At 36.6% G+C, this 15,639-nt stretch overlaps 1 protein-coding gene across 2 annotated transcripts in view; it reads left to right on the top strand.

The window, feature by feature from the left end:
- KCNH5 (potassium voltage-gated channel subfamily H member 5) overlaps positions 1–15,639 on the top strand; it is a 315,910-nt gene that overhangs the window by 39,574 nt on the left and 260,697 nt on the right. For both annotated transcript variants that reach the window (XM_077122436.1, XM_077122437.1), the window contains exon 4: positions 78–206. In XM_077122436.1, the coding sequence (XP_076978551.1) occupies positions 78–206 (129 nt within the window). The remainder of the gene's footprint in view (positions 1–77; positions 207–15,639) is intronic.

Raw genomic sequence — 15,639 nt, forward strand, 5'->3', positions numbered from 1 at the left:
GGAAGAGGGAAGGCAGGAAACCAAACTGTGAGACTGTGCCACTCTCTATGGTACTTTCTTCTCTTTTTCTGTTACAGGAACCCCTGTTTGGTTTTATATGCAAATTGCACCAATAAGAAATGAACATGAAAAGGTGGTTTTATTCCTGTGCACTTTCAAAGATATTACATTGTTCAAACAGCCAATAGAGGATGATTCAACAAAAGGTAATTTTCAGTGGAATGTCTTCTCTTAAGAATTGAACTGTCACTTAAAGACCTTATTCTTATTTCATATATTTATTTTTAACAAAGGTCATCCGTTGAACTGGAAGATGCACTTTTACTAGTGACCCTTCTTTTGTTTCAGACTCATACCAGTAACAACCAGATCAATTTAACCTAATCATATTGTTTGAGTAGAAGTAGCATGGCTGGTAGTTGTTTAATTTGAACTATAATAAGTATAATTGAGATAAGAAGTAAGGGAAAATGTCATAGGGCATTGTTAATTCAGAAACAACGTAAAGGGGGTTTCAACACCATTCACCATGGTGAGCTTTAGAAACAAAGTATATCCATCCTGTGGGACTGTCTTGTTGGGGCAGGTTGAATTTGAGTTGGCTAGAGTTTGATTAGTTGACTTTTTTAGGTTACTTATCACCCTTTTCTTCTTTGATTGTTGTAGATAGAAGCTCTCTTGGGTAGATATTGCTAAGGTATCTAAAGAATAATTTTGTCATCAAGATAGTAACTAGCAAAATGCAAATATCCTGCTGAGTTTTTTCACCAGGAAAATATAGTCTAGGAAGATTGTTACAAAAACCAATATTTATCAGCATGTGTCCTTATCCCTTTTTTTTAATATAATTTATTTTCACTTCATTCTCTCCAATTATGCTTAGAGTAGAAACTGGTGTGATATAACTCTAAGCTTTCCAATACCCTTAGAAGTAATTTTTCTGAAATATTATTGTTAATAAGGTCTTAGGAGAGTAAAATTTAATGTCTTTGCATTTGGTAAACATTACCCTTTCTCACCCCTCTAAAAAAACGGGCAAAGATGGTTTAATCTTTCCTACTATAATGAAATTGTAGAAAAAGTTGCATTAGGTTTTTCCTTACTTAGAAAGTCACATATGTAATCTTGTATCTGCTCAGTTTCTGATTAGCACCAAACTGTAGGAGGAGAAGTTTTACAATGTGCAAATAATTTAAAGTGTGATATAGAACAATTCATTTGTGAATATTTCTAGAAATTTGGTGTGTATTAAATCGTCTCCTGGGTGATGGAAAAAGTATTCACTTTTGAAATCATTCTACCTGTTCCTCTACTTTTTCATAATTAGTATGAGAACATATCCCCAGTACCTGGGAAATTTAGGCTGAGTTTAAGAATTATTGTTAATGAAATAATCTTCTAATAATATTTAGGTTTAATGTTCTTTTGTTTGATTGTTTTAAAATTCATGCTATTCTATCCAACAACATCAGAATACACGTTCTCCTCAAGCTCACAGGAACATTTGCCAAAGACAGATTACATGCTGAGTCATAAAACACACCTTAATAAATTTAAAAGAATAGAAATCATACAAAGTATTTTCTCAGAACACATTCGAGTTAAATCAGAAATCAGTAACAGAAAGATAACTGGAAAATCTACAAATATTTGAAATTAAACAACATATTTATAAATCACCATTGGTTAAAGAAGCTTTAAGATCAATTAAGCCAAGAGAAGCTACAAAACTAAATGAAAATGAAAATGCAAGTTATTAAAATTTGTGGAATGCAATAAATAGTGCTTAGAGGAAAACGTATCGCACTAAATGCACATGTTAGAAAAGAAGAAAGATCTAAAATCAAGAACTTAAGCTTTTCACCTTAGGAAGCAAGACAGAGCCAATGCAAGCTTAAAGCAAACAGAAGAAAAGAAATAATGCAAATTAAAGCAGAAATCAATGAAATTGAGAAAAGGAAAATAATAGAGAAAATCAATGAAATCAAAAGCAATTTCCACAATGATCAATAAAATTGATAAACCTTTAGTCAGGCTAACTAAGAGCAAAGAGTAAAAGCCACAAGTTGGCAGTGACAGAAATTAGCCAACTGTCATCACTACTAGTTGGTATTAAAAGCATAATAAAGGAACACAATGGACAACTCTAGATCCACTAATTGGATAACTCAGATGTAATGAACCAATTCTTTGACAGATACAAACTACCAAAACTCATACAAGGAGAAATATATAACCTGCATAGCCCTATGTCTATTTAAAAAATTACATCAATAATTAATAATTTTTGAAAAAAGGAAAGCATTGGGCCCAGATAAATTCATTGGTAAATTCTTCCAAAACTTTTAGGAAGAAATGATACCAATTCTCCACAGTGTCTTCCAGAATAGAGAAGCAGAAGAAATCCTCCTCACTCATTTTATGAGGCCATCATTGCCCGGTCCCCAAACAAGATAAAATCCTTAAATGAAAAGAAAGTTATAGACAAACATTTGTCATGACTATAGATGTGAAAATCACATAAATCAAATTTAACAATGCGTTAGAAGAATTAGACATCATGACCAACTGGAATTTGTTCCATGTATACAGGGTTAGTTGAGCCTTCAAAAATCAATCTGTAAACATAGCACCATATCAGTTGATCAGATCAACCGATGTAGGAAAAGCATTTGACAAGATCCAAACCCGTTCATGATAAAAAATCAGCAAACTAGAAACGAAGGGGATTTTCTCAACTTGATAAGGAGCACCTATAAAAAAATCTATAGCTAACGTCTTATTTAGTGGTGAGAGACTGGATGCTTTTGCCCCAAGATTCAGAACAAGGCGAACATGTCTTTTCTTACCATTCCTGTTCAGTATTATACAGGGAGTCCTGATTGGTATAAGAAGACAAGTAAAAGAAAGAAATGGAAAGAAAAATAAAAGTGTCTTTATAAACAGATGACATAATTATCTATATACAAACTCCCAAAGAACCAAAGAAGTAAAACATCCTGGAGCTAATAAGTGACTATAGCAAAGTTACAGGATACAAGGGCAATTGCTTTTCTGTACACCAGCAATGAACAAATCTCAAAATATAGGTGCAATGGTGGCGCAGTGGCAGGATTCTCACCTGCCATGCCGGAGACATGTTTCGATTCCTGGTGCTTGTCCATGCCAAAAAAAAAAAAAAGAGTAAGGTGTTTCAGAGGTTCATTTGGATGGTGTGATAGTGGCTCCGTGGCAGAGTTCTCGCCTGCCATGCCAGAGACCTGGGTTCGATTCCTGGTGCCTGCCCATGCAAAAAAAAAAAAAAAGAAAATTTAGGTATACATCCAACAAACTGCATACAATATTTGTATGCAAACAACTACAAAACACTAATGAAAAAAATCAAAGGAGATCTAAATAAATGGAGAGGTATTCTGTGCTCATATTGTTAAAAATATTGATTATTTATTATTCTCACTCAATCTGTAGAGTCAATAGAATTCCAGCCAATACCTCAGAAAGTTTTTTGTGAATATTGATAAGCTGATTCTAAAAAATTATAAAGAAAGGCCAAAGACCTAGAGTAGTCTCTGTTAAGAATTCCCTTTAATTTTGGATTTTATCTTAAGGACTTTATTATTAAGTTTGCTAGAAGAATTCCATCATAATAACATTTTCTATAACACAGAACCAAAGGGCAATATTATAATGAGTCTCTAGTATAGATTGCAACCTAGAATTTTGAGTTTTTGTTCAAATTGGCATATAGCTCACAGTCTGTCATATTATCTTTTCCATTTTTGACTAAGTATTTAGGAATATACAGGCAAACATGAAAATTATCAAGAAGATTCATATGAAAATTGCTAGAATGCTAATACCAGAATCAGGAGTGAATTTATTTGAATTTCAAAGCAGAGAGGCAGAATTTAGTAAAACTTACCAAAGCAATAGCTTGCAAGATACGTAATATGTTCTCCAGCTCCCACCGTACTCCCAGCCTCCATGGAGCCAGACTCAGAGCATGTTTTAACCAAAAAACCTAGGCAGCCACATACTTTACACCGCGGGAAGTTTCCGAGGCGTAGAAGGAGTGAATGATCTGCCTTCACTGTTGGACATACATTTCTGCAATCGTGTAGAGACTGCAGTTCCCACAACGTGAGAAGAAAATAAGGGAAAACTGGTTTAATAGTGTTTTTTAAAAGGGCAATCCTTGGAATAAAGTGCCAAGGGAGGAGGTGAAAAGGGCAGGAGGAAAGGAGTGGGTGGGTGAAGAGGAGAAAATCCAGTTAGCAGTACAGGGTATATGTTATAATTTTCCACCGATTTTATCAGCTGAGTGATGTGGATTGTTATACAGTGGTGGTACAAAGCTGTAATTGTAGCAGAGCAGAAATATGCTAGATAAAAACCATCTAGGGCTAGGCAACGGTGTCTCAGTGGCAGAGTTCTTGCCTACCAAACCAGAGACCTGGGATCGAGTGCCAGTGCGTGTCCATGCAACAAAACAAAACAAAAGAAAAGAAAACATCTACAACTTGGAATTCATGTGGGAATTGAAATGGAAAGTGTCAGTCTTGCTTCCATCTGTTGATGTTAGAAGAGTATTTAGCTAGTGTATTAGCAGACAAAATGGGATTAAGAGAAAGCTTCCACTTTGTCTTCTGTCAGCATTGAGTCTGATCAGATTTTGGTTCATTAAAGACCAAGGAAGGAGCCAACATTGGGCTCATGATAAAATATTACCAATTCAGGACTAAGAGTAGATTTTGGAAGACTCAGGGAGAAAACCTATCTCTGCAAATGAGCTACCACAAGGTATAGAAGGAAAATTCTAATGAATTTTGGAATCCCCAAATGTGCAAGAAGTTGTGACTTCTATGATTCAAGAGCAAATCTAAGGTGCAGCATTCTGAGATTAAATTAAACAAGAAACAACAGGGTGAGATAGGAAGATTTGAAACTAAGAAGAAAACAATTGCAGAATTAAAATTGATGACTTACTTGGTGAACGTAAATTAACTCAGTGATATTAAAGACCTTTTTTAAGCACGCTATCCCAAAAATAGAAGATTAAGTCACAGAGATTAAAATGAGATAAATTTTGAAGCCGAAGAATGAAACACCAACGTGTGAAGACCAGGATAAGAAAATATTTAATAGGAGAAAATTTTCCTGAACTGCAGAAAGACTTGCAAAGGCAGACGTAAAGATTTCCTGTGTTTCAGAGAAGTCAATGAAAAGAAAAACACACACGCTTTGGCAAAAGATTTGAATTACAAGGATCACTGAATGTTTTATAAGCATCTGTGCAAGAAGGTTAGCTACAAATAAATAAAATTCAGTCTTCTGTTCTGCCACACAAAATATCAGGAGTTAAGAAAGCAGTGTATAATATAGAGAGAAATTTTAAGGGAAAAGACTCTAACATGAAAGCTTTCTACTCTCTCTGGTTGTCATTGTGTAAAGGCGACAGAAATACATTTAAAGATAAGGTAGGTCACAGAGCACATGCCAATCATTTATGTTTTATTTAAAATATATTACCTTAAGATGTTGGTTGTTGAACTAGATGAAGCAGAATAAATAGCACAAATTGTGATCTCTCTCATGAGTATTTTCAAAAGACAGATGATAAGTGATAACTGTATTTCTAAAATAGGTATCTAAATGTGGTAGTTAGATTCAGGTGTCAACTTGGCCAGGTGAAGGCACCTAGTTCTGTTGCTGTGGACATGAGCCAATGGTATGAACCTCATCTGTTGCTGATTATATCTGCAGTCGGCTAGGAGGTGTGCCTGCTTCAATGAGTGACGTTTGACTTAACTGGCTGGTGCTTAAATGAGAGACTCAGCATAGCACAGCCTAAACAGCTCAGCACACCTCATCTCAGCACTCACAGCTCAGCCCAGGCCTTTGGAGGTACAGAAAGAAATCACCCTGGGGAAAGTTGTTGGAACCCAGAGGCCTGGAGAGAAGGCCAGCAGAGATCACCCTGTGCCTTCCCACGTAAGAAAGAACCTCAGCTGAAAGTTAGCTGCCTTTCCTCTGAAGAACTAGTGAAAGAAATCCCCTTTTATTAAAAGCCAGTCTGTCTCTGGTATGTTGCATTCTGGCAGCTAGCAAACTACAACACTAAGTAATTGTTATAAAATTCATTATAAAATTTAATTCAAAAGATAAAAATATCTTCTCTTAAGAGAATAATATATGCTATTTAAAAATAATTCCGTAATAGCAGTAATCTGAATTAAATCATGCAGATTATATTAACACAGATGTAAAGATGAAGTGCTCTATTTTAAAAAATTTAAAGGGGCTACTTACAAGATAAAAATAATTACCAAGAGACTACTTTGTGCCTGGCATGCTCTAAGTACTTGCATGCATATTGTAATTTATTTCTCTCAACCTCATAAGGCAAGTACTATTATTATCTTTATTTTTTCAGATGAGGAAATTGATTCAGAAAGTTGAATAATTTTTCAAGTTATGCAGTTAATAAGTGTTAAAGTTAGAATTTGAACCCAAACAGTATTGTCTGTTTTTAACCACTACAATAGATAAGCAGAAAACCAATGTATTCAAACCACTAAATAAATAAAATAAATGTATATGCAGTTGGATTCCATAACTCTCCAGAGCAGAAACTTAGTGATGTCTGATATTTTTATAATTTTACAAGGCAGAAAGAAAACAAATTACCCATCCAGCTCAAGAATTAGAAAAAAAACAAAACAAAACACCCCTAAGCAATACTGCCCCACAGAAAGATCATGTTTTAGTCTTGACTATTTGAGTTCAAAAATGCTTTCAGAAAATTTAAAAGTACCTAATTTTAAAATTAAAGACAGGATAGGTATACTTTTCAAATTGTTAAAAGAAAACACAGCCTATTTGGCAAAACACAAGCAGTATAATCAGAAGAAAACAGAAGTGTACCAAACATATTAATTGACAGTTAGGTCAAAAGCAAAACTATCTTAGGAAAATACAAAGACCCTTAAGCAATCAATTATCAGTTTCAGCTACCTACTTAAAACAATGGGATGCAAAAAAATTTACAAATTTAAAAATGGCAAATATGTATCAGAAAATTAAAACAAAATAAAATAAAAAAGAAAGCCTGGGTTATAGCTTTAACTAGACAAAGTAGTCTAGTCAGTAGACATTACTTGGGACCAATACATAATTGCAAATTGTTACAACCTTTAACAATTTGCAGTGATGCTGTGATCATCATGAATCTTTAGATGTGTAAAGACATTACATTGAAATGTATAAGAATGAAAACTTTAGAAATAATGAGATATAGGCAAAATAAAAGTGAGAAATTTTAATATAATTAGCTGTACTTCGATGGGTTAAATGTCAAAAAATAAACTAGAAATTATGAAAAATATAATTCAGTAAACTTCATTTAAGAGGAAAGTATCAAATTCTCTACTTCACCATGAGCATTTTCAAAACTTATTCACATATTAGGCCACTAAGAAAATGTCAGTACATTCCTGAAAAGAAGAAATTAGAAAGGCCATATTTCTCTCACTGCAAGCAATAAGCCTGTATGTTAATACTGAATAGATAAGCAAAGCAAGCAGATAAAAATTTATTTTACCAACTACTTAAAAAATTTAAAGCAGCCATCACCACTGAACATTACCTGTGTAACTCTTAGGCCAAAGAGAAAAATCAAACCACGAGCACATACTAGTTATGAAAATTGATGACAATAAAAACATTGCATGCCAGTGCTCTATACTGAGAACAGTTCAGCATTACATGCTTTTACAGTTTTACAAGGAAGGAAACACATAAATTGCCCAGCTGATTAAAAAGAAAAAACAAAACCGAAAAACAGACGTAAGGTAAACAAGTTAAGGATGAAAACAAAAGAACATAAGGACAAACGTGTTTTTGGAGGATGAGCCAGGCCCTGGCACCGTAGCTCACCAATGCCTCCCTGACCAAAAAGGGGAAAAGGATCGTTACACAGAACGTGTCAGTGGCTGAGAGAGTTCAGATGGAGCCGAGAGGCCACTTTGGAGGCTACTCTTAGGCAAACTTCAGCTCAGTATTGCTACGTGTCATGATTTGCCAACCCTAAGGAACACTGAGGGCTTTATCTGAAACTCTACCAAGGTTCCCTGCACTAGGATTACTTTCCAGAAACCTACAACCTCCAGATGGTTCCTAGGCCAGAAAAATCCTGAAACCCGGAGGGGCCAGCCTCCCCAGAACATCAGCTAGTTCCATCCCCCATCCCATATTCTCAACAGCCCTTCCCAACACGAGAAAACTAGAATGGGCAGAGTCCAAAAACCCCTAAAGATTGGGACAAAGATCAGAGGTGAAGGTACAGTTTTAACAGAAAAGATAGGATTTAACAAATGAGTATAATGGCTGAATCTTTACATTAATATTTCTTTTACTCTCCAATGTCTTCAAGCAGCTAGAAGAAAAAACCTAAAATTGTGACACTGCCACCTGTACCAAACTCTGAAATCTGTTCTATAACCAAGTGTTACAGTGTGCTTTGAGATTTATTGCTTTTTTTACATATATTATTTTTCACAATAAAAAAAAGACATAGCCAAAAAAGTGGATAAAATAAATACAGATTATTCTAAAAAAAAAAGTAACAGACCTATTAGTATGTATTTATTACTTGAAGATCTCATTCTTTGAAAATACCAATAAAGTAAGAAACTTTGGGGAAAACTAATTAATGAAGAAAGCGATAAATAAAGACAAATGCAGTTTTAGAAATTAGTGACATAAAGGAGATGAAAAATTATAAGGGAATGTGCTGTAAACTCTAGATAAATTAGAAAATTGAAGAAATGGATGATTTGGGGGGAAAGTGTGAATTTTCAAATTTGAATTAAGAGGTGGAAAGCCTATATAGATCAGTAAACATAGGGAAATTGTTCTTAAATAAAATCATTTCTTCTAAATCACTGAGCCCAAGTGAGTGTTATCTCTTCAAGTCACTGCTAAACAAAGCCCAAGATATTTAAATTGTTTACAGATATAGAAAGATGAAAATCTTCTTAATTACTCCAGCCAACATAGCCTTTATCTCAAAATTTGGCAAGGATAGCTAAAAATATATGTATATGTATGTATATAATAATAGCAGCAAACATTTCGATTAGACATTTTCAATAAAGACCCATCTCACTTAGGATTGTAGGTTTAAAAAGCCTAAGTAAAAGATCTGTATACCAAATTTAGCTCCATATTAGAATACCAACCACTAAATAGGGTCTTTTGGAGAAAGCAGAATGTTTCAGGACTGAGGAAATTTCGCATAGAAGGCCTGTAGGCAGACCTGGTTGCGTTGGTGGGCAGCCAGTGCCCAGGGGCCGACTCAGAGGGGCTGTGCTTGGTTAACGCTATGCTGTTGTCTTCTTGAAATTCATAATGCTCTTTGAACGAGGGACTGCATATCTTCATTTTGTACTAGGCCCTGCAAGTTACGCGCCCATTCCTGCCCGTGATCGAAAAAGGAAGCTCCTTTCTCCCAGGAACCTCAGTTGTTGTCTCTTTATGTCTCATTTTCTGTTCACTTCTGGGCTGGCATAGGCATGGAACCCCAATCCATGGGGCAAAGGAAGATTGAATGGCATGAGATAGGCAGGGCCCCCCAAACTGTGTGACTGAGGAGGAGGGAGAGAGGAATTTCTGGTGGAAATTTATGGTAGTGTTCCCAGACAGCGGGGTGTTAGATGAGCTTTGCTTTCTCTCGTTTATTTTGACGTGATTTCATGGCACAGCAGAAATCGGCCAAGTAAAGTACAGTCCTTTGTTTGTGATTGTGACCTGCTGAACAGTGCCGGGATGTCACTAATTAAGTATTCTATAAATGGAAACCGAAAACTGGCAGCATTTTACTGCCAGGAGAAAGGTACAAATACTGAAGGGCTGACTTTTATTTGTCCAATTAATGCCTCTCCATTTATCTGCCCACCATCTCCATCTCTTTGCATCCCCACATCAGACTCACGGAGCTGTTTGTCAGCCATGGTTCCTTTTGAACACTCAATCCATCCCCACAATGATATTTCACTACCTCCATGCAACTAGGACCTCTTGATTTTTGAACCATGAGTTTGATTAGTCATGCCTGTTAGAATTCATAAGGAAAATCAAACCACATTGTGATGAAAAGTGTTAGTGTAAAGTGTGTCTTTCCAGCACTAGAATTTATGGAGGATGAGCTTTTTAAAATAAACTTTTATTTTAAGACTCTTCCATACCTTCCCAATATATAATAGATTACTGAAAAAACATTGTATAATGTAACTATGAATGGTGTATTTGAGCCATTTTCTATTATTCATGGGAGCTGTAAACTTAATGAAAAATTCAATAGAAATAAAATATTTATGCCATTAAGTAGTCATCCCACCGCACCTCTGGAGCTAGCAGTATAGGAAAGTGTGTTTTAAAACTTTGTTGCAGCACTATATTCTTTAACTTATTAAGTAAAGGGGAACATGGAACTTTTGGGTTACAGGAGATGAGATTTCATGAAAACACCATAATGTCAAAATGATTTGGATCTTGGACATAATAGATTTGTTTTTGATTCAGCCTTGGGCACCAGAGTTACTTACTGTGAGTCTTTTTATGACTCTTGTAGAAATATTTCACACATCCAAAAATGCTAATATTTTTCCATCCAAAAAATGCTGATTCGGCACACTGTTTAGTGTGGTATTTTTTTTAGGTGTTAGAGGTTCAAATTCCCTTCCTTCACATTGTACTGCGGGGGAAGACAATCAGGTAAATATATGGTGGAAGCTGTCTTCTGATTGCTCTTATTTCCTCCGTAAAACTAGGAAACATGGTTATCGACTAAGAGTGAGATGGGGAAGAAGATGAGGTGCTGCCTGTGTGAGCGGAGAGGTGGAAATGTCTGCCTAACAGAGTGGGGCGGGAAGTGGGCTAGAGAAGTACGACAGGTGGCCGGGCAGCACTCAGGCCGTCTTGAGGAGAGCAGCCGTGAATTTCACGAAGGTCCACGGGCGCAGTCAGTGTTTCACTCCATCCATGTTCAGTCGAAGGAATGTGGGTGCGCAGGTGGGCGGAGTGTTGGATTTAACTAGAGTTGGATTTGGTCAGGTGGGTAAACTGAGAAGAAAAAGAAGCCTAAGGGTCAGGGAGTTGAAGATGTTTGCAAAAATTTAAGGAAATACTCAGGTAATAAAATTTCTGTCCTGTTTACAGGAAAGTGTCTTAGAATTCAGAACAAATACTTGATTCCGTACCTGTCAAGGTATATTCTGGAGAAGGGCTTTTTAATGTTTGAAGGGGCCAGTGACTGGTTCAATGATCTAAGTCCTCTGAGGCTCTGCCAAAACGGGTTGGATTGACATCATTCACTTTCTACTTATTTGGGTATTTTTACCAAGAAACTCAGACATAAGTTTGCAAGTGCTTTGAATAAACTGAATAATTCTGAATTTCATTTCTAAATCCTATCTGGGATAGTAACTGTACTACCTGGGATTGTTGGTTTGATGGCACCCAACTAATTCGAGAGCAACCCTTCCTCACAATGAATACTGGGAACACCAGAATTTCATTCTGAATTGATTTTTGCCTTCAGACTAAATGGCACTGGGTGATGTCAGCAATACCTTTAAATTATACCATGACGGATGGTTGGTTGCAAAAATCATTGAATGGGAAGGAAACCAGTTTTGATGGCATAATTAATATGTGCCAGAAACTTTGTATTCATTATCATTCATTCCTATAATTCTGCAAATTAGTATTATTATCTCCATTTTAGTGTTGAAGATCCTGACACTTGGTGTCTGACTGACTTCAGACCCCATGATCTTTCCATCGTCTCATGCTGCCTCATCCTTTCTGATGGAACTTTGCTGGGGCTTAATCCCTTACTTTCCTTTTTCCCTACAAAAGCTAAGCACCACTTGAGAACACTCTAATTCAGATAAAATTGAACTTTCACACCAAATAAATTTCCTGATAATAGTTGAAGGAGGCAGAGTGTCCCTGTTATCGTTCAATTCTGGTATTGAAGTCTTGGAACTGTTGTTCAGATAATCAGTCAATGGTACCTGATACATCACTTCTAGTAACACAGCCAAGAAATCCACTCTGTTGATTATCCATATGATTCTAAAACTGATGGCCAAGCCGCTGTCCATTTATACTGTAGTGTGTTTTCAGCCAGATGCTAAAACTGCCAACATTCTTACCATGTGAAATATCCCGTGCCAAATAGCTATGCTCCCTTTCTGCCAGAATTGAGAACCCCCCACCTCCTGCCAGATACCTGTAGAATAAAAATAGCAGCAAATATTCTTCTCTTTTGAGAAGTCACTGGCTTTCTCCAGAGAGGAAATAACAGGTGGAATATGAGTGATTATACCATTTAGTCTCTTTGTCCAACAGTGTAATCGTTTACCTAAGCTTTTTTCTTACAGATTAAAATCTTGTGTTGCAGTGTCCTAGATTGATTTGACTTCCTCCGCGACTTCCTTTTGTTTTTAAGATTAGGCAATCCATGATACAGAGGTTAATTGCAACCCAATAGAGCTAAACTAATGTTTTATTAAGAAGGAATTGGCATCTGAGCTTTTAGGAGAACAAATGTTCTTGTGATGCCATGAACACCTTACAGAGCAGGAATTAGGCTCTTCGTATTCAGTTGTCTTTTCACATCGCCCCATATCGACCACCTCTAAGTAACATTAGCAGATTCTGCTGAACAATCAGTCACACAAGTTAGGTCTCTGTAAAGGTGAGAGCAGTAAATGTATTGCTGGGAAAAGTTAGAACTGCTGATGCATCTTTTTTCTCTGACCTCAAAAGTGTGGCTGTTCACTTTTTCAAAGTTTGACTTAGCAGTGGGGGTTGGTGAGAGAACAAATGAACTAATTTAGCTAATTAACATGGGCTAAATTATTCCGCATGTGTTCAAGAGCACAGAGACAGGCATAAAGAAATACACTGCGGCATTGTTTGTAATAGTGGAAATCTAGGAACCACTTGAGTGTTCATCAGTGGTAAGGAAGGAGCAAATGCCTGTTTCTTCAAGAAGATAAATGAGTTATCCTAATACCTGCTAAGAGCTAAACATTTTCCTTCATATGTGTATATATTTCATTAGAGACATTGTAGATTCACAGAAGGATCATGCGGAAATACCGAGTTCCTACATACCCCCTTATTATTACCACCTTGTGTTAGTGTGGTCCATTTGTTGCAATCTATAGAAGATTGTTTCATGATTGTGCTACTAACCATGGTCCCTGGTTTACTTTGGACTTCCCTGTTTGTGTTGCACAGACCTATGGTTTTTAAAAACAATTTATTATAATAACAGTTATGCAATCTAAAATTTCCCCGTTTAACCACATTCGCATATATAATTCAGCGCTGCTAATTAATTTCGCTCACAATGCCATGCACCTTGATGCTGTGCTAATATCAAGGAGCTAAGAATATTTCCTTCTTTATACTTTAATTTTATCTAAATATAACCTGATGCTGTGTTGATTCCTACTTTAACTTTTAGCATTCATTCAACAAAAACTTACCCGTTGTCCTCTGTGCTCCACTCACAGTACTAGACAACCAGGGGCAGAAAGAGTAAGATCTGGTTCTTTAAAGTCACATCATGTAGTAAAGTTCCTTTTCGTCTGCGTTAAAGGGTAATCTCACGCAGACTACGCTGTGCGAAAACACTCTTAGAATGATGAATTAATGTTGCATTTTTCTTTCTGCTATTTGATCAATGCAGTCCTTTATCCATGGAGAAAAATGTATGTTTCATTTTCAGTTTAAATTTTTCGTTTGTTTGTTTAGGAATCTAAAATAAGGTAAAGGGATAGATTATTCCTTCACTGTATTGACTTCGTGTGTACAGTAAGTTGCACCCACATACACCTCCAGATACGTTTAATAAAACTTTCATATTTAGATTAGTAACTACTGCTTCCTTGTCTAGAAATTCGGTAATATGTGCTCATGATGCTTCAAATTGAAAATTAGAGCATGGCAATAAGCTTTCCTTGTCATATTTCTCCTTCCTAACACATTTACTGCACAATCCTAGGAAATGAGAGAACACGTGCTATTTGATATGTGTATTTTTCTGTTTGTCATTGAGTTTATTCCTTAAATTCTGCCTTTTATTTTTAAAACTTATTATCTGAATAAACCTTATTGTTCATGGAAAATGAAAATGGGTCTCTCTAATCCTTTACTTAGTTATATTAAGGGGTGCAGCATTACTAAATTAGAAATATAGACCTCTAGTGGTTACAAGGATGACTTGGATGGCTCTAGAAATATTCAGTGCATTTATAATATTCAGTTAATGTAAATAAAAAGGGAAATGATCAGCAGGTATTATTTTAATATATCTGTTGCCAACATAGTTACTATCATATAAACACGCCCTCTCGAATTTATTCCAACAAAGCAAAGCCAAATCAAAACCCAGTGATAGTAAAACAAAATGAGACTTATTTTAAAATCTGCTTTTTTTTTGCACGGGTGGGCACCAGGAATCGAACCTGGGTCTCCAGCATGGTAGGTGAGAACTTGCCTGCTGAGCCACTATTGCCTGCCCTAAAATCTGAACTTCAGAATTAGAATTTCATTTTTATTTATCAATGGCCTGTTTTCTGCCTGGCCTTGGGCCAGATGCTGGATATGGAGGGATGAATATTAGTTTACTGGGAATGATTGACCTGTCAGTCAACTACTGCCTCGCAGCATTGCTGGTGCCAGATGAGGCATGTGTATTTTCTGTGCACAGCGAGGGCGTCTCTCTCTTACGGGCAAGTCGGAGAAGCCTCCAGAAGGTTGTCCTACCTGAACTGAGTCTGGAGGCAATAGTAAGTGTTAGCTAGATGGACAGGGGAGGGAAAAGGCATCCTGGCTGGCATAGTGACTATAACGTGTGCAAAGATGGACGCATGACACATTACAAGGTGTTCAGAGAATTTCTAGTGTATTTAAGTTTAGTTTTGAATTTTAATTTTCTATTGATTTTAGTAGGGCTAGAAGACAGAATGTATGTGAGGAAGTGGCAGGAGATGGATGCAGAGTGAACCTTTGGGGTTCCCTGGAGGACCTGTATATCAAGCAGAGATTAAATATTATCCTAAAGACCTCCAGTGAGCTGGTGGGGGGTTTGGAATAGGGAAGCACAGGCCGTATTTGTGCTTTGAAATCTTTGTCAGCAATGTGGAGAGTCTTGGGGAGTAAGTGGTTGGAGAGCAGGCTGGGAGTTGAGTCTTTAGGATGCTGTCACCTAACGGGTGAAAGATGATGCTATAGTTCCTGACATAGTAGGGAAAAGAGGTTCAGTTAAAGAGATAGTGATACATAATAGTCTTTAAGCTTGGAGGTGGCTGGATGTGTGTGAAGGTAAGAGTGAAGGAGGAAGGTACACTTCAAGTTTCTGATTTGGGTAGCTGGAAAAATCGTGGGACTGTTCACCAAGACAAGGATTCCATGAAGGGCACAGGGTGCGGTTAAGAGGGAAAATGGGACGATGTGATCTGTATTTAGTTTCAGGTGCTTGTCAGATATTTTAGTTGAGGTGGCCAATGATCAATTAGATACAAAGTCTAGCACGCAGAGGTCTCGTTTGGTGATACAGAT

Source organism: Tamandua tetradactyla, chromosome 12 (genome assembly GCF_023851605.1).
Source record: "Tamandua tetradactyla isolate mTamTet1 chromosome 12, mTamTet1.pri, whole genome shotgun sequence".
Taxonomy (NCBI): Eukaryota; Metazoa; Chordata; class Mammalia; order Pilosa; family Myrmecophagidae; genus Tamandua; species Tamandua tetradactyla.